The 20,714-nt window shown below is 40.0% G+C and overlaps 1 protein-coding gene across 1 annotated transcript in view; it reads right to left on the reverse strand.

Moving 5' to 3' along the window:
• Positions 1–20,714, reverse strand: part of LOC127574504 (transient receptor potential channel pyrexia-like) — a 74,449-nt gene that overhangs the window by 20,516 nt on the left and 33,219 nt on the right. The window contains exons 6-12 of the mRNA XM_052023532.1: positions 18,412–18,590; positions 14,770–14,856; positions 13,167–13,317; positions 11,592–11,753; positions 10,693–10,802; positions 9,684–9,774; positions 5,480–5,508 (exon numbers count right to left, since the gene is read on the reverse strand). Coding sequence (XP_051879492.1) covers positions 5,480–5,508; positions 9,684–9,774; positions 10,693–10,802; positions 11,592–11,753; positions 13,167–13,317; positions 14,770–14,856; positions 18,412–18,590 — 809 coding nt within the window. The remainder of the gene's footprint in view (positions 1–5,479; positions 5,509–9,683; positions 9,775–10,692; positions 10,803–11,591; positions 11,754–13,166; positions 13,318–14,769; positions 14,857–18,411; positions 18,591–20,714) is intronic.

Here is a 20,714-nt window from a genome sequence, read left to right on the forward strand (position 1 = left end):
GGTAGTGCATTCCAGGCACCCACCACTCTGTGTAAAAAAAAAGAAACTCCCCCCACACATCCTTTGAATTTGCCCTCTCTCACCTTAAATGCATGCCCTCTAGCATTTTGACCCTGGGAAAAAGATACCAGCTGTCTACTCTACCTATAATTTTATAAACTTCCATCAGGTCTCCCCTCAGCCTCCACTGCTCCAGAGAAAACAACCCTAGTTTGTCCAACCTCTCCTTATAGCACATGCCCTCTAATCCAGGCAGCATCCTGGTAAAGCTCTTCCGCACCCTCTCCAAAGCGTCCATATCCTTCCTATAATGGGGCAGCCAGAAATGAATGCAGTACTCCAGATGCAGCCTAACCAAAGTTTTATAAAGCTGCAACATAACTTCCCAACTCTTGAACTCAATGCCTCAACTAATAAAGGCAAACATGCCATACATCTTCTTTATCATCTTATCAACTTGTGTGACCATTTTCGGGGAGCTTTGGGCATGGACCCCAAGATCCCTCTGTACCTCAATTCTTTTAAGGATCCTGCCATTAATTGTGTACTTTCTCTTTAATTTGATCTCCCAAACTGCAATACCTCACTCTTGCCCATATTAAACTCCATCTGCCATTTCTCCACCCATATCTGCAACTGATCTATATCCTGCTATATCTTTTGGCGATCTTCTACACTATCTACAATGCCACAATCTTTGTGTTATTTGCAAACTTACTCACCCACCCATCCACATTTTCATCCAAGTCATTTATATATATACCATCAACAGCAGAGATCCCAGTGTGGATCCCTGCAGAACACCACTAGTCACAGACCTCCAATCAGAATAAGACCCATCGACCACTACCACCTGTCTTCTATGGGCAAGCCAATTCTGAATCCAAACAGCCAGGTCACCATGGATCACATGCATCTTAATCTTCTGGAATAAGCCTCCCATGTGGGACCTTGTTGAATACCTTACTAAAATCCATGTAGACAACGTTCACTGCCCTATCCTCACCATTCACCTTTGTCACCTCATCAAAAAACTCAATCAAGTTTGTAAGACATGACCTGTCCCACACAAAACCATGCTGACTGTCCCTAATTAGGCCATGGTTTTCCAAATGCTCATAAATCCTCTCTCTAAGAATCCTCTCCAATAGCTTCCCTACCACTGACGTGAGACCCACCAGTCTATAATTTCCAGGATTATCCATATTTCCCTTCTTGAACAAGGAACAACATTAGCTTCTCGCCAGGCCTCCAAGACCTTGCCTGTGGATAAAGATCTTCATCAAGGCCCCAGTAATCACATTTCTTGCCTCTCTCGATAAACTGGGGTATATCCCATCAAGCCCTGGGAACTTATCCACCTAACGTTCTTCAAGAGATCCCCCCAACACGACCTCTTTATCCCAAAATGCTCCACACTGATCTCAGTATCCTCTATATCCTCCTTCTCGGTAAATACCAACACAAAGTACTCATTTAGGCCCTCACTCACATCATTCGCCTCCAAGAACATGTTCCCACCTTTATCCTTGAATGAACATATGTTCCCTCCTTCATCCTTGAGTGATAAAAAAGGGAACATATGATGCGGAACATGTGGGGTGGAAGTCTTTTGATGAATTCTGAAATCTTCCCAATCCTCATGAGGAAGTAAAGGGTTAAGAAATTGTGACCGTACACATAACTAATGAAAAAATACCACGCACGCAAACCCCTGACTCAGAACCAGGTGGTGATTACTGTGTCTGGAACTTGATTGTAAGCCAATTATATTAAACAATAAGTGTGAGCTTTGTCCTAAACAATGAGTGTGATGGTTGTCTTGTATCTTAGGCTCCCCAAATGAAAATCGGTGTAGTCGCATTGTTTAAGTGTGTGACAAGGACTGTATAAGTTGATGTCTGCCCCTCTGTATTGTGGAGACCTCCGATAAAGACTCTACATGAGAGTCAGGAGAATTCTCCCTGGCAGTATACTGCTAATAAACGAGTTTTAACAGAATTAATCTGTGGCACTGTGTGATTTTGCAGCAGGCAGGAGTGGGAACTTAAAATTGGGATAACAATTAGGCTTACTGTTTATGTTTTGGCAACCCTATATGCCTTTTCCTCTGATCTAATACCACCATAAACTTCTCTTGATAGCTGGACCATTTTTCCAATGGCTTTTTTTTGCCTTACTTGTAAACTATGTACTTATTTTTGTACACTGCCATAGGTTTTGAGGTAGTCTGCCAATTTACATTAGCCAATTCATGCCTCTTACCCATATAATTCAAATTTAAGATCCTGGTTTCCGATTGAACTAAATGAGTTTAATTTATATATAAATTATTTTCTCCTTTGATCACAGTTCCCTAAAAACCTCTTCAATACAATGATTCTTTTCTCAAGATAGCCTGCTCGCTTTTTTGTTCATCAACATTCTCATCTAGAAAACCATTTCTTACATACTATAAATTCATCATTCACACTCTCACTACTAATTTGATTTGCCCTCTCTATATGTAAATCAAAATCTACCATGATTATTGTATCACTCTTGTTCCATGCATCTCTTCTATATCTATACTACACCCTGCACTATCACTACCACTACTGTTTGAGGACCCTGTATACTGTTCCCACCATTCTTTTCCTGTCCCTTGGTGTTTCTTCAGTCCACCAAACTGATCCTACTTTTTGATTGTCTTTGCTGAGGTCCTTCCTTTCTAATGCCTTTAGCTCAATTTTTTTTTAAATATCAGAGCTACCTCAAATGAATTGGCTATGTTTTGCCACATTTGGGTTTTACCACATTTAGACACAAATATAGAAGGGAAATCTCAATGGAGGAGAATTTAGTGGTCCAGTTGAGAATAAGTTGTGAAGGAAATGATGAAAGGTATCTCAGTAATAACATCAAGGTAATGCAAAGTGGCGGAAGTGCTTGCGAGTATATATATGGAGCCAAGAAAGAAGAGGATATTTCATAAGAGAAATAGTAATAGTTGTATCCACACAAATACAAGGGTGCCATGAGATAGGAAAAAAGGAATTTAGGGGAAGCTAAGGGTTACAGAAGATACATTTTCAGAAGTGCAAGAGCTTGGTAAATTTTCATACAAGAGCCTTGGATGGATGTAGATGGCTTTGTAGAACAATTGAGGATAACAGAAGTGCTTGGCATGAAAGAGGAAACCAGATACTTTGGAGGCAAAAAAAAATGAACGCCTAATGGGCTAATTTTCTTTCATTATTTTAATGATTTACACAATCACACTAAATTTCTTTGGACAATGTTAAGCACTCAATAACCTATTTTTTTAAAAGAATGCTAGTGACTGCAATAAAATAGCAGAGAGAAAAAATAAATACATCAACCCAAATGTTAATGATGGTAGGCAGAGGGATTCTGACAATGTAAAGTGCAAATTCCTGTCAGAGCTGACTTTATTGTTAAGTCTACTGTGTGGTGTCAGTAGCATTTTCAGTGTTAATTGCCTGAATGTAAATCATAATTAACTTCTATTTTTATCGTTTTCTAAAATTATCTTGTAGTTCATTGATTTCTTGTTCCCAAAGTGAGGGAGGTGCTGCTGCTAATGATGCACTAAACCAGCCACTAGAGGATGCACAGGAGCAGCATTTGTAATATAGCCTCTGCTAACTTAAGCACCAACACAAAGCATTTTTAATTTCCCTTAACAGCTAAATTTGTGCAGTCTAAAGCTGAATGTCAAGGCTCTAACTAGCTGTGAAGCAAAGAAGACCAAGAACACTTCTTCCATGGAAGAATGGTTTTGTGTGTGCCCCAGTCCTAATATATTGGCCTCAAGGTTTATCATATTTCTATATTTCCATTTGGTCCATGGAAAGTCCATGCCAATTTACAGACCAATTCCATTCTCCTACTAATTTTCCTTTTGGCCCACCCAGTAACATATTGTCCCTGCATTCCCATTAATTTTACCACCCGTCTACACTTGGAGGAATTTTACATTGACCAATTAACCTAAAACTATATGTCTTTGACATGTGGGTGGAAACCGGAGCAGAGTCATAGAGACACACAGCACGGAAATGGGCCTTTCGGCCCACACCATGTGGCCATTAACCATCCATTTTCATTAACCCTACACAAATCCCATTTTTTATTCTCCCCTCATTCTTATCAATCACCTACAGAGTAGGGGCAACTTACAGTGGCCAATTAACCTATCAACCTACACACCTTTGGGATGTGGGAGGAAACCGGATCACCTGGAGGAAACCCACGTGATCATAGGGAGAATTTGCAAACTCTACACAGACAGTGCCTGTTGTCAGGATTGAACTTGGATTGCTGGAGGTGTAAGGCAGTAGATCTACTAGCTATACCAATGTGCATCACCTACAGTGTGAAGTGATTACCATCTATTTGTGCTTGAGCTTACATTGTACTGCTGTTTATACTCCACACTAGCCCCCACTCATTTCATGTACCTCAGGTTTGCATATGTATTCAGTTTTCAGTTCCCCATTTCTCTCATGTGCTCATCTAATTTTGTTTTGAAAGAATCTAAGCTTCATGTCTTAACCACTTCCTGTGGTAGCAAGCTCCATTCTAACCATAATAAATCATAAAAGTGAACTCTAATACTGAAAGCATATTTGCAGTGCACAAGAGTTTCTATTTCTTACAGAATTACAAATTAACAACAAAAAGTTGATTCATGCTGTTATTAAAACTTTCCAGTGCAAATATTAGGGATAGTGGTGGAAGCAGACATGATAGTGGTGTTTAAGAGGCTTTTAGATAGACAAATGAACACACAGGGAATGGAGGGAAATGGATCATGTGCAGGCAGATGAAGTTTAGTCTAATTTGCATTGTGTTTGGCTCAGACATCACGGGCCTGTGTTGTGCTGTTCTATGTTTAATGTTCCATTATTTCCTGTAAGCTGGGCAAAGTTTTCTAGCCATGACTGGATCTATTATAATGCATGATGGCTGTCATGTAATAAGCTGTTTAATATGGTAACAGCAGCACTAAAACACAGAGAGATCAATAAAAAAATTTTTTTTAAAGAGAAATTGATTTTATGCAGATAAATAAGTACTGAAGCTTGGAAACTGTAGTAAACATTTCAATTATTCCACTGCATTAATTCATACCAGCATTCTGGGACTCATTATTCTGTTTACCATCTATTGTTTACTCTACATCTAAAGAAGCAGTCCACACCTGACCTCTTAATCCTAACTACATGCAAGCAGCTACCAATTTAAACATGTAATGGAACCTCAAAGCACTCATCAATAACCTGAGTGAAAGCAAAAAAAGAGGCAGCATTAGGATCAGGCCCAGTGAAGATATTGGATCTTCGGTATGAATTAGTGATTTATTGTTCCATGAGACTTCTTGAATTTAACAATCAATCTGTGGTCAGTTCATTCTGTAAGAAAAGAGCTTCTTCTGAGAACCTTGACATAATATCAACAATGAGGCAATACTTACTAAGGACTTGGCATGACTGTTACTGGTCTCTGTATAAAAGATTTTGAAAAAAAAATCACAGTGTTAATGACTTTCATGATCCTGTAGAAGTTAATACAGACCTAGATGCAGGTGGTTCTCATTCTTCACCTCTGCGACAAACTACTCTGCTGCATAAAGATTTCAGTCAATATTTATGAAATGTATAAATTCCAAGTTGATCACTTCTCTTCATTACTCTGTGTAGTCCTTCACTGCCGGTATCCTATGTTATGGCTTCCAAATGTCAACCAAGTTAAAAGTTGCTGTACATTAAACGATGATATCAGGAAGTAGGATTTTGCAGGTTAACTTAATCACAAGATAAGGGAGCAGAAGCAGGCCATTCGGCCCATTGAGTCTGCTCCAAGGAAAAGGGAAAAAGAAATGGGGTGGGAAAAAAAGAGAGAGAAAAAAAAACTATTCTAATCCCATTTGCCAGCCTTATCCCCATATCCCTTGATACCCTGACTATTTAGATATCTGTCTATCTCCTCCTTGAATACCCCCACTGATCTGGCCTCCACTGCTGTGCGTGGCAAGGAGTTCCACAATTTCACCACCCTCTGGGTAAAGAAACTTCTCCTCATCTCTGTCTTGAAACTGTACCCTCTAATTCTAAGATTGTGCCCTCTGGTCCTGGACACGCCCACCAAGGGAAACAGCCTAGCCACATCTACTCTATCCTTACCTGTCAACATTTTAAATGTCGCTACGAGGTCCCCTCTCATCCTTCTGTACTCCAGCGAGTACAGTCCAAGAGCCGACAAACGCTCATCATACTCAAGCCCTTTCATTCCTGGAATCATTCTCGTAAATCTCCTCTGAACCCTCTCCAACGTCAGCACATCCTTCCTAAGATGCGGGGCCCAAAACTGCGCACAGTATTCCAAATGAGGCCTCACTAGCGCCCGTAGAGCCTCATCAACACTTACTTACTTTTATACACTATACCTCTCGAGATGAATGCCAACATAGCATTCGCTTTCTTAACCACCGATCCAACCTGGTGGTTAACTTTTAAGGTATCTTGTATGAGTACCCCCAAGTCCCTTTGTACTACCGCACTATCAATCTTCTCTCCTTCTAGATAATAATCTACCCGCTTATTTCTACTTCCAAAGTGTACAACTGCACATTTCTCAACATTGAATCTCATCTGCCATTTCCTTGCCCATTCTCCTAAACTGTCTAGGTCCCTCTGCATTCTTTCTATTTCCTCTATGCTCCCTACTCCTCCACTTATCTTGGTGTCATCCGCAAACTTAGCCACACAACCATTTATTCCATCATCCAAATCATTGATGTACAAGGTAAAAAGGAGAGGCCCCAACACCGACCCTTGCGGCACACCACTAGTAACCGGTAACCAACCAGAACGAGTTCTGTGTAAAACATGGAGCTAATCATCACAGCCAATAATAAAATGGCTGTTACTATTAATTCCATGGTGTACATATTATTATTTAGGCATCTCTCATTTTTGGAGTTCCAGCTGATATATTTAACTTCTGCATCTACTCCAGGCTAATTTCCAATATAGTACCTTGATAAGGGTCAGCACTGACTCAGAAGCTCCTCCTCTTATAGAAGCATCTTACAAATGCCATGAGATGAACATTTTCTGCTGGCAGCCAGCCTCTCTGTGAACACTAATCTAATGCACTGAAATGAGCCTTATCAGCAAGCATTACCACAATCCTTCAAACTGAAATTAATTACCCTTGAGAGATTTGAAATCTATGAATTATCTATAAAATACATTTTTCTTTTACTTTCTGGATTAACATATTTTGATCATAATTAACTTCTAAGCTGCTATTATTCCTCAGGACACATTATGCTCTCTATGTTCTGAATTACTTTAGTTTATTCCTTGAGAGTTTAATCTCTCCCTCTCCTCCTGTTAAGGATGTCTTGCTGTGCCTTAGGAGTTAGATCTCCTTCAGTTCTGCAGCAATGTGGTTACTTTGTTCACATTAGATCATTGCTGGTGATTTTTCTAGCTTGGGGCACCATGTGTGAGCAGGTCCCTGCCCACATATTCACACTTCTAATGTTGGTTATTGAAATGATCAGAAGCAAAAATCCCTAAATAAATGTCTTTTCACATTCCTGGATGTTCAGCGCAATAAAAGTTTCCCTAACTCTCTACATACCGAGGATTGAACCAGAAATCTTCCTAATCTTCATGGCCCAATTCAGCACACACCTGAATTGTGTGCTGAATTGGTCCATGACCAATTCATGGATCCAAGAATCTAACATCTTGTGCTATCTTCCATCCTTTAGCATTTTAACTGGCATGGAAAATTTTTTATGCACAATTGAAGAGACATTGCCTTGAAATGGGAGATTTTTTAAAATGTATTTGCTGCAAAAGGTTCTGGCAAGAGCAGATTGTCCATCTCAAATTGTCCCCTCAAGTGAGTGGCTTGTTGGTCTACTTTAGAGGTTTAAGAGTTAACCATATTGGGGACATTTCTAGCAATGCCAGTATTTATTGCCCACTCCCAATTACCCCTGAGCTGAGGAGGTAGTTAAGAGTCAATCACATTGGTGGGTCAGGCATCATATATAGACCAGACCAGGTAAGGACAGCAGACTGAAAATCAAAAACAAACTGCAGATGCTGGAAAATCTAGAATGGAAGCAGAAAATGCTGGATCTGCTGAGTGAGGACAGCAGATTTACTTGCCCGAAGAACATTAGTGAAGTAGATAGGGTTTTAAAACAATCCAGTGGCTTTATAGTTACCATTACCAAGAGTAGTGTTTCTTTTATATTCCAGATTCACTTAATTATTTGAATTTACTGCCGTGGTAGGATTTGAACTCATGTCTCTGGATCAATGATCCAGAACTCTGGTTACTGGTTGGGAACTTAACCACTCAGCTACTGTACAGGTAGATGAAACAGTGGGGAAAGCAGATTTCCTTCCATGTAAAGCATTAGTAAACCAGATGGCTTTTAATGATCCAGTGGTTTCAGGGTCACCCTTATTGATATGTGCCTTTTATTCCAGATTTATTTAATTAGTTCAATTTACTTTCCTCAGCTGTTGTTGTGGGATTTGAGCAGATGTTTTTGGATCTGCAGTCCAGACCTTTTGATGTCCAATAACTTAATTGTTAAGCTAATTACCTAGGAGGATGGAAAACCTCCCACTGGCTGTCTTTGAACAGCCATGGGGAGATCTGGGAACAGGTTGCAGATTTAACCTCATTAAAAAAAAAGGGAATCACATGTTCTGCAGAAAGGAACATAAAGAGGCCCTTTTTAGATTAGGCAATGATCTGGGAGTTCAGGAGAACTCTGCCAAGCTAGACAATACTCCTTATAGCAGGCAAAACTGTTGCCATTGAAGTTTAGAGATTGTTGAAATTCTCTTAGGTTAATTCTCTTTGTTACTTGTGTCCCTTTAGTTAAAACTTATTTGAATATTTCTGCTAAAGATTGGTTGCATAATGGTTGCTTCAGATAAAATTTGACACAGCGCTGCAGTTTGGGCACTTCGTGCAGTGAAGCATCATTTGACCAAGAAATATTAGAGGACATAATGTTGCTATTAGTTAAATTCTGGTTCTTCCATCTGTATTTTGGCTTGCTATGGTTTTGAGTTTGACACTTCTGCTATTGTAAATCAGTTTATAAATTATTAGGTATCAGCCAATGGACAGTTGACACTTCATGAATGCAAGATTTGGAATAAAAAGTTGTTATGAAAGCAAGAATAAAATGGAAAGACTTCCCAAAGAAACTAAATTTAACTTAATTGAAGAAAATTAAATGCAAATAGAAAAGTCAAATCAAAAATGATATGTTGTGCCTACAGGTCACAGCACAGAGAGGATTTGCAATTGGTGCAGTCAGTATAGACATAATGGGGGAGAAATTTGTTTTTGGCCACAAGAGTTAAACAGGTGCCAATTGTACTCGCCTCCCAACACCTGGTGTGATTGAAGTTTATGGTAACTATTCACTGAAGGTCTGCCATGTGACTGTTATGTACGAGGTTGGGCAATTGTCTAACGTGTTCAGCAACAGATGTCCCTTGATAATTGTGGAACCCTAAGATCCAAAATACATGCACATGAGTCCTCAGTATTCAGCTGTGACTCTGCCTGTTTGTGCAAATCAAGCTATAAATATCACGTTCACTAAGTTAACAAATGAGTCAGCTCACCTGAAGGTTGGGGTATCAGCATATTCAGCATGAAGTACTGTTTTCGGTTTGCTCTATCCTTGACACAAAATTGATCCAAAGCTGTAAGTGCCTACAAGATTTGGAAAGAAAGTTACTTTATTCACTGTGTGCTCTGGAATTACATAAAAATCCTTGTTCTTTTTTTTATGAAAATGATGGCATTAGTTAGGCTACAAATCCATGGATAGCCTATTCATACTTTGTCCAAGAAGACATTTATCTGTGTACTCACAGACAATGAACATTAGCTGGCCACTCTAAATGCATACATCTATCAATAAGGCCACTAGTGACTGCATGTAGACCAACACCTGGTGCAGCTCTTCCTTGCCTTCCTTCCTCAGTACAGAACAAGTGATCAAAGCTGGGCCTTCCTGAACTGTTAAGACCAAGTGTCATCCCAAACAGCGGAACCCTACAGCTGCAACTTGCATTGTAGAAGAAAAAGTAGTTGATCAGGAATGAGAAATTTAACAGGGTTGAAGGAGTGGTGGTAGGGAGGGGGTGCCATAGTGGTTGCATGGGGAAAGAACAGGGATGCACTCAGAGGGGAGGATTTTAGGAATGTTCGAAGGATGGAGAATACTGGGAAGGAATCGTACAATTGTCACCATGAAGATGGATGCCATTTGGCCCATTGAGTTTATGTAGGCTTGTAATACTTCAATCTGGTCACTCTCATTCCCCATAGCCCTGTGAATTATTTTCCCTCAAGTTCCTATCCAGTTCCATCTTGGAATTCCTGACTGATTGTTTCCAATGTCTTAGGGACAGAGTTCCATTTGGGAGCATTGTTGAGTGACTGAAAGACACGTCTTGGGAGTCAGAGTGGAAAGGAGAAAGTATGGTAGTCTGGTGTCTGAGGACTGGACTGGAGGGTACCTGGAGCAGTGAATGGCTCCAGCAGGTCATTCAGAGAGCAGCATCCCTGCACTGGATTACAATTTTTCTGCAAGCAAATTTTAAACAGATATTTCAAAGTACTCACAAGTTGAGGCATGTTTGCAGCCATCAAAGTTAAACATAATTGTCCTGTATTATCATGAGTTCCTGCATCTGCTTGAAACTGCAATAAGAGTCGAGCTGACTCAGTTCGATCTGAAACGAAGCACAGAACAATTTAGTGACTGGAAGCATGTTGGGTGGAAACAGAAAATATCACAATATATTGACAATTTAACTGCTTGCCATACCCCAGTTTGCATGTTAGTTAATAAAATTGTGCAGACTCTCTTTACAGTTCTAATTTATATTTTGTGTTGCCAGCACTAACAATTACATTACCCTAAAGTCCTTGAGAATGACAAAACTAGGAAGGTAGGCTGCTGATGGCACTTTTCAGACTGAATTCACTAGGTATTAAGAGGCCTTCTGCATATTCACACACTGCTTCAGAACACCTGAGGTACTTTTATTGCATTGCTATTGGTTCTTAGTGAGAACACACAGATAACAGGCATCTGGACCAAAAGTGTGATGAAGTTAAAGGGCGTGAAAACTGAAGTACATTTAAAAATATGGAACCGACCAAAGGGTCTTTTCTGATTTTTGCCTCTATCAGAAAGGAGCTGTTACTTGTGCTCATCCACTTTTACAAATTCCTCTTAAGTTCTGATCGACCCCACAGTAAGGAAGAGGCAAGTTGGCTAGCCAAGGAAAGAGTGGTGCAAATCAAGAAGGAAAATGGAACAGTTTAAGGTGCCTCTCCTAGCAACGGATGTCATTGCAACCTGCAATGTGTGAAGACCATGAAACTCAAATCAAATGAAAATGATTGGAAAATAAATACGATGTCCTTGGGGCCAGCAGAAGCCATGGCACATTCAGTGTTGAGAAGCATGGGGATCATATCCAAGGTACAAACCTAACAGAAATTGTGCACCTTACCAAGTTCTGCTGCCAGTTGTAGAGGTGTTCGCTGTTTGTAATCTCTAGTGTTTATGTCTGCATCATGTTTCAACAGACAGTTCAAGGAACTAGCAGCATCATACTTTGCAGCATAGTGGACTGGTGTCTGCATCATTCCAGTTGTCTTTGCTTCAATATCCGCTTAAAGAAAAGTGATGACAATTGTATGCAAGTTCTTCCCACACATAGCACATTACCTTTGAACAATATTTTGCTCGGTGTGACAGAAGAGCATATTTATTGGTGCACCATCATGATAATTTTAAAAGAATCATAAATTGACTTTTTGGAAACTAACTGGCTTAAGAACAGACCATTTGTAGGGATATAGGTCTACTGCACAACTGATTGTTTGCAGGACATGGATGATCAAGGCATATCAGGTTTCAAAGGTTTAGTTATTGCTCATGGGATGTGGACATCACTGGTAAAGGTAATTGGTATTTGATTTATTATTGTCACATGTACCGAGGTACAGTGAAATATTTTGTTTTGCGTACCATCCAGACAGATCATTCCATACACAAGTACATTGAGGTAGAACAAAGGGAAAAGCAATAACAGAATGCACGATATAGTGTTCCAGTTACAGAGAAAGTGCAGTGCAGGCAGACAAATATGGTGTGAGGGCTATGACGAGGTAGATTAAGAGATCAAAAGTTCATCTTTATCATACAAGACATCCATTCAAGAGTCTTATAGCAGCAGGATATAAGCTGTCCTTGACCCTTTGGTATGTGTGTTCAAGCTTTTATATCTTTTGCCTGATGGAAGGGGGGGAGAAGAGAGAATGACCAGGTTAGGAGGGATGTTTGATTATGTTGGCTGCTTTCCCAAAGCAATGGGAAGTGTAGACAGAGTCAATGAAGGGGAGTCTGATTTTCATGATGGACTGAGCTGTGTGCACAACTCTCTGCAATTTCTGGCAGTCTTGGGCAGATTAGTTGCCAATCAAAGCTGTGATGCATCTGGATAGGGTGCTCTCTATTGCCAGTGTTCTTTGTCTGTTTCTAATTGCTTCTGAACTAAGGAGGAAGATGAGACAACCACATCAGTAGGTCTGGAGTCACATACAAGTCAGACCAGGTAATGATGGCAAATGTGGATATTAGTGAACCAGATGGGTTTTAACCATCAATCTGGTAGTTTCATAGTTACTTTTATTTGTGGGATTTGATCTCTGGATCATTGTGGTCCAAAATCTTAGTCTAGTAGCTGAAACACTACTCTTCCATACCCCTCACGGGTATTAGACTAGTCTGTACTATGTGTTTGTCCCATCTGGTCATACTTAATCAATGCAATGGACAGCAAAATCCATTTTTACAGCATGGCCCCATCAACGTTTTACTTAGCTAACATCTAGAGAAGGCAAAATATGAAGTGTGCTGAGACCAGGTGACACTGTGGAATAACTAATGAAACAGCTGGCTCAGGATGCACACATATTCACGTTGGTGCCAGTGACAGGCAAAAGAAACAACTTTTTTCCTCTTTCGTTAATTTTGTACAACACTGTTATATTATTACCACTCCTCCAAATATTAGTCTTACCATCACAGTCCAGTAGAAAGTCGACCATTTCAGGATAATCAGTTGCTGCAGCCACATGCAGTGGGGTCACGCCATAGTTATCAGACTTGTTAACATTAGCATTCCTCTCAATCAAAAACCTGGCAACATCAGGGTGCCATGTTCGAGCAGCCTATTAATACAGATGTGAAATGTAGTTAGGCTGCAGAGCAAATGCCAGCTTAAAGCAACAATGAGTCAGTTCTTCTTAGAGCCCAAGATAAGGTTATGACGCTGATGGTGTCATGAATAGTACTTTTCTTGATACACTTCTCATTAGGTTAGTTTCATCTGAAATTTTAACAGTATTTGCAGGAATAAAGTACTTTTAGGCCACAATGTATTCATGCATGCTATTGAGTTAATGGGTGATGAACATTCATCTTTGCCATATATAGGACTGAAGTTAAGGTTACGTAGTAAATCTAATTGAAGTCTATAAAAGGTATATGTATTTAAGAATGTTTCAGATACATTGTTTGTTATTACATCTAATTATGCAAAAGGGCTGTATGATGCACTAATAAAAATGATGAATAAAAGCAAAATTATCTTTATTTTCTAGAATGTTTAAATTGCAAATATTACAATTATTAAAACACAAAATACTGCAGATGCTAGAAATCTGAAGTAAAATAGAATTGCAGGAAATGTTAGGCAGCATCTGTGGAGAGAGAAACAGAGTTAACAATTCAAATCAATGAACTTTCACCAGAACTGGGAAAAGTTAAAGATAAAATGTTTTATAATGTAAAGAAAAAGGGAGCAGAAGAGAGAATAAAGTGGAAAGTCTGTGAAAGGATGGAGCACAGGAGTAATTCAGCGACAAAGTGGACGATAGAGCTAGACACAACCCTCTTTCACCAGCTCCACCCCATTCCTCACACCACCAAATCTCTTCCACAGACTTTGCCTATGGTTTGCTTCTCCCCTCCTCCCTTCTTCTACATCTTTAACTTTTCACAGTTTTCATGAAAGATCATCAACCTAAACCTAATGTGCAGGCTGATAGCTTAGTTTAAATTGGCATCATGGTCAGCACAGACATTGTGAGCAGAAGGGCCTGCTCCTGTGCTGTTCTAATTTCAAAAATATCAACTTTGTTTCTCTCTCCAAAGATGCTACCTGACCTGTTAACCATCTCCAGCATTTTCTGTTGATTATACATTACTGATGGAAGAAAGGGTTCCAACATTGACTTTTTGAAACATTCTGTATTGTAGAGATCTTTTTCTGGGTGCTCTTGCAAGTTGTTACAATATTGAAAACAATTTATAAATACAAGATGTCATCCTTTAACATTAATATCATTTAACAAAAGACAATAGGAAGAAATGTATTTGTGATTGCTTGCATTGAACAAGTACTCCACTGACTCCATGTGCAATTGGACCCATTTGGAGATGAAGACAACCAGTAAACAAAGATGAGTTTTTCAGGAAACAGCATATATACCGATTTAAAATCATTGCAGAACTGAAGGGTACTATTCAAGTCTTCTCTAATCTTAACTATTTAAAGACAATGTACGGTTATTAGTGAAATGCTTTTTCTAAAATAAATTATGCCATGAAGTTCACTTTACCCCATGCAAAACACCCTGTCCATATCTGTCAGTGGCATTGATATCTGCTCCATTTTCCAGCAATGTGTTCAAGCGCTCCAGATCAATCTAAAAAAAATTATAGACGTTTCTTGGTTACCAGTATTATCACCACCAAAGAAAACAGATACTCATCAAAAAGATACATAACATGCAGAGCAATGAATAAGTAGGTAACTTATTTCCTTTTGTTTGACAGTTTTGAATATCATCTTTTCTCCATCTTTTTATAAATACTAATATTTGCATTTATATTATCTTGGATGTGAAATTATGTTAGACTGCTTCACATAGTTCAAAATGCAATGAGTGTGGCTATGGGAGCCATTCAAATCCAGTAACCTCTCAGACAGCAGGCAGAGGAACGCCAACTGCCCTCCAACCACCACCACAGATTAGGTGATGATTTTGATCAGCAAGCTGATTATTAATAGTTTTTACTCTTACCTTTTAGTAATAGCCATTATCCATCTTCACCTCTCAACCAGCATTCATCTCATGTCAAAATTTGCTCAAATTGTAATCAATAGACAAGTATATATTTTTTAAACCGAACAGTCCTTTACTGCACATTGAAACTGTTTAAAACATCCTGATGCACAAGTATTAATATTATTATTTTATTCAGAAGTACTTCGTAGCTGTGAAATAATTTCCTAACAAGAAAGCTTTTTTGATACTAACAATCCTAGAGATTGATATGGATTAAAAATAAAACTGTGGCGACTCACCGTCTAGTCGGGCGAACCGGCTCGGCAGTCGGGTCGCGCGGCGTCGGAGCGACGAAGCCCAAGATGGCAGTGGGCTTCATCTTTCCGAGCAACGGGGAGAACCCACGCGCGGGAAAGTCCTGATGACGTAGGACTTACGTCATTGCCAGTTGTTTTGGGCGGGAACATTCTCCCTTAAAGGGCCCGCGCAAGGCGGGAAAATAAACCAGTTCTGTTTGACAATCCTCCGAGTAGAGTCTTGTTTTATTCCGCGGTAGCAACCGCTACAAAACATGCTTTCCACATCAGTGTATCTACACAAAAGCAGGGCCTGTCATTAAGATGGAGATACAAGATGCTGCAATTTGGAGCAAAAAACAAACTGCTGGAGCAACTCAGGGGGACAAGTAGCATCTCTGCAGGCAAAGGGATGGTTAATGTTTCAGGACTGAGAGTGTAGAGGGAAGGTACCCAGTATAAAGAGATGAGAGGGAGGGGTGAGACAGGGGCTGGTAGGTGATAAGTGGAACCAGGTGAGGTAGGAGGAGATGGGCAGATGGAGCCAGGTGGGGGAGGAAAAGGGGGCAGTTTTGAGACAGAGGCTGGTGGGTAATTGGTAGAAATAGATTAGGGTAAAAAAAATTAGGCAGATGGAACTACATTGGGAATGGGGTAGGAATATTAGGTCAAGGGTGAAGAAACCCAGGTGGATAAGGGTGTGGGTAATGGACAGATGGAACCAGGAGGGGGAGGGTAACAAATCTAGGTAACAGATGGGGGTGGGGGTGGGGGGGGGGGGGAGACAGAAAATGTGAACAAAGGGAGAGAAAACCTGTGTGAACTTAGTAGGAGTGGAAAAGGAACACAGCAGGTGTGGGTTACCTGAAATTGGAAACCTCATTGTTCATACCATTGGGTTGTAGGGTACTCAAGTGGAATATTAGGTGCTTTTCTGCTAGTTTGCTTTTGGCCTCACGGTGGCAGTGCAGAAGGTGAGGACAGACGGGTCAGTGTGGGAACAGGAGGTGGAATTGAAACCACATGCAACCAGAAGCTAAAGATGGCTATTGCAGACAGGGCTCAGATGCGCCGATATTAATAGAGACAAAAGAATGGTTGAAATTATCACATAATCTGAGTAATGGAATAAATCAGTTCTTTTTCTGTATTATATCAGGAGCCAGAGTCTTGGACGATACTGAATTATGCTTTGCGCACTGCCCCACTAGGATATTATTGTTAAAAATTAGGGTTAGTGGGATGGCCTCTCCATAATGATACTGCAAGCAAACACCAAATGGACTCAGATTTCAAACACTGAAAAAAATCTGCATTGGACCAGCTACTGTGAATCAACAAATTAAAACTACAGAATAAGAAGGATAACTACTAACATCCAGGGAGCCGGTAATGTAATGGCTCTTACGTATGGGATATATATTGCCTCGTTCATCAGGGATTAGACCTGAGGTTTGCAAGGCTGCTAAGGTGTGGAACACACCTCAGACAGGTTACCCAGTACAAAATAAGCCAATTGAAAAAATCTAAGAAAGATAAAAGAAGGTCCTAAATAAAATGCAAGACAATTTTGACATATCAAATTGCGGTTGATGACCTGCTTTACAACATACCTAATCTTACTCACGGTGGCAAAAAGAACTGCAGTAGATGCTGAAGATCTAAAACAAAAACAGAACATGCCAGAAATCTAAGGTCTGATGAAGGGTCATTGACTTGAAATGTTGACTCTGTTTCTCTCTCAACAGATGCTGCCTGACCTGATCAAATTTTCTGGCATTTTCTGCTTTTGTTTTGATCTCATTTCCTGTTCCCTTGACAGTAATATGGGTTACAATTACCTCTTATGTTTTTGAAGTGGAACTCGATTCACTACTTAACACACTCACCAGTAAAAAGTACTACTACTCAGCCACTGCAGATGCTCACAACTGGAGGTCTTACACTTTTTTTGCTGGAAGGGACCCAATGTCATTAGACCAGATCTTAATTCCTCTAATGGTGTCCTGCAGTCATATGAGACCCGTACCAATCAGGAACAGATGCACAGGATCCATCTTGGAGGCCAGAGGTGTCCCCGCTACAGCTGTGAGCCCTGAGTGGTGACAGGGCCTCCAATGGTGCCCTAAGGAAGCCCTATCCCCAAAACTCTCCTGACAGCGGGCATAGTTCTATCAGCCAGCAAAGCTGGAAGGATTCAGGAAATCCTTCAACAATCCAGACATTCAGAACATTTAAAAACTGAAAATGAAAGAATGAATATTCTTAATATTAATAATAAATAAAAGCAACAAAAATGCTTAAAAGTTATTGAATCTATTAAATTAAACCAGGATAACAAAAAAAAAAGTTTACCTTCCTTTTTTTAATGTACTAATATATGGAATGATCTGTCTGGATGGCATGCAAACAAAAACTTTTCACTGTATCTCTGTACGTGTTACAATAATAAACTAATTCCAACCAATTCCAATTCCTTCTTCCCATAGCTCTACAATCCTCAAAATGGGAATGTTATTTTCGTATTGTCCTGCTACTTCCCTGGGAGAATTCCCAGGTTATACCACGATCCACTGAGAACAGCAACTCCCATAGAGAGTGGCCTTTGGAGTGTCAGTGGTCATTCTGTCAGTTGCTCATGATCACTACATGAGGAGTTAGTTGGGGTATTAAAACACACCAGATGAACATCCTGTCCTCTGATTTTAACTTAAGAGCTAAACAGGCTGGGTTTGATTAAGGCAAGAGGAAAGGCTGTCAGCATTAGGAAAGAGAAATATTACAATCATGTTTAATACTTCTGTTATATGAGAAAGGAAGAGAAAAATAAATAGATTAAATAACATTTTCCAACACATTATGTGAAATGCTTTTACAAGTCAACCAGATAAGGTACCTGGCTGTCATTGCCTCTCTTTGATGTTGTAATAAAATACTGAAGGAATGCTGCAGTGGGTGAAGCACTAGTGCTTTTCTGCTCCACGTTTCCTGCTGGAGTTTGATTCGATGTTGCAATCTGTTGCCCTGCATCTGTATTTCTTTTCAAGCCAATGTATGTGGCAGAACCCGTTGACTCTGGAAATCAAATGAAGAGATTAAACAGATGCTGCATTGTTAATGATCATCAGGACAATGGAGTGTTAAATCTAGGCTAACTTTGGTGCTTCTTGCCTACAAAGCAGGATCTCAGAGAGTTTTTGTTTATTTGTTCATGGGATGCGGATAGTTATTGTCCATCCCTTATCGCCCCTGAAATGAGAAGCTTAAGAGTCAACCACATTGGTGGGTCTGGAATCGCATGTGGTCCAAATCAGATAAACATGGCAGATTTCCTTTCCTGAAGGACAGTAGTGAACAAAGGTGGAGTTTTTTTTAAAGCAACAATTTGGCAGTTTCATGGTTGCTGTCAGAGATTATGATCTTTTAAAAGAATTCTAGATTTGATTTAATTATTTGAATTTAAATTCCCCAGCTGCCATGGTGGTATTGAAACCTATGACTGGGTCAATGATCCCAGAACTCTGGTTGCTAGTGCAGCAACTTAACCAGTGATATGGAGAGTGAAGAATTTCATATTGGAACAAATGCATGAAGATACTGGGAGTAAAACAAGAATGGGAATGCTGTAAAAGTCAGCAGAGAACAACTGACTGAAGGCACCAGGAGGGGCAACATGTTAAAGACAAGGTAAGGCTGGCAAAGGATTTGGAAATGTCAAGTTTGTAAAGTGGATTTTTCACTCAACGTCAGCAAGACCAAGGAATTGATTGTGGACTTCAGGAAGGGAAGTTGGGAGAACACACATCAGTTCTCATTGAGGGGTCAGTGGTTGAAAGGGTGAGCAGCTTCAAGTTCCTGGGCATCAACATCTCAGAAGATCTATCTTGGGCTCTACACATTGATGCAATCATGAAGAAGGCACGCCAGTGGCTCTACTTCATTAGGAATTTGAGGGGATTTGGTATGTCACCAAAGACTGTTGCAAATTTCTGTGTACAGTGGAGAGCATTCTGACTGGTTGCATCACAGCCTGGTATGGAGGCTCCAGTATGCAGGATGGAAAGAGGCTGCAGAGGGTTGTAGACTTGGCCATTTCCATCATGGGGACATCCCCCCCCCACCATCGAAGATATCTTCAAGAAGTGGTGCCTCAAGGAGGCAGATCCATCGTTAAGGACCCTCACCATCTGGAACATGCCCTCTTTGTGTTACTTCCACTGGGGAGGAGGTACAGGACCCTGTGTGTGAAGACCCACACCTAATTTTTTTAGGAACAACTTCTTCCCTTCTGCCATCAGATTTCTGAATGGACCATGAACCTATGAACACTACCTTGTTATTCCTCTTCTGCACTATTTATTTAATTTTTTAATTATGGTAATTTTTATAGTAAACCACAAATTTCATAACATATGTCAGTGATAATAAACCTGATTCTGAATAGGAACAAGTTTCATCTCAGGTTACTTTGACACAGAAATTTGTAAAGAGATTTGTAAATCATCCATGCTTCCCAACATCTAAAAGAGAGGCAGCAACTTATGATAGCCAAAGCAGTTACCATTTCTATTTGCATTATCCTCACCTACAGCAATATCAAAGTCGCTGGTTTTAGTCAAAATTAATTAGGCAGCAACGGTTCTGCTAACTCACTAGCTCATTAGTTAGCATCTAGTTAGGGCCAGTGCAAGAACAGATAATAACAGGATATTACCTCAGTAACATCAAATAAACCACTGGGTACTTAAAAATCCTACTAAACCCTTCTAAATATGTGTGGTTACAATTTGTAATGGTAGGTCAGAGTGGAGCTGAAACAATGAGATAAAAAGTCACTGCAGAGAATGGATATTCTCTTTACTTATCAATAGCCCTACCATATTGTTATGGCCAGAGGGTGGCGAATATGTGGAATTCGTTGCCACAGAGGGCAGTGGAGGCCAGGTAATTGGGTGTACTTAAGGCAGAAATTGATAGGTTCTTGATTAGTAAGGGGGTTAAGGGTTACGGGGAGAAGGTGGGAGAATGGGGTTGAGAAAAAAAAATCAGCCATGATTGAATGGCGACACAGACTCGATGGGCCGAATTGCCTATTCCGCTCCTATATCTTATGGCTATGGTGTATAATGGGCAAATAGCATTTTCAGAATAAATGCTTCATAAATATTGGGACTGTACTACCAGCAACTTCCAACAATA

Source organism: Pristis pectinata, chromosome 9, assembly GCF_009764475.1.
Source record: "Pristis pectinata isolate sPriPec2 chromosome 9, sPriPec2.1.pri, whole genome shotgun sequence".
Classification (NCBI taxonomy): Eukaryota; Metazoa; Chordata; class Chondrichthyes; order Rhinopristiformes; family Pristidae; genus Pristis; species Pristis pectinata.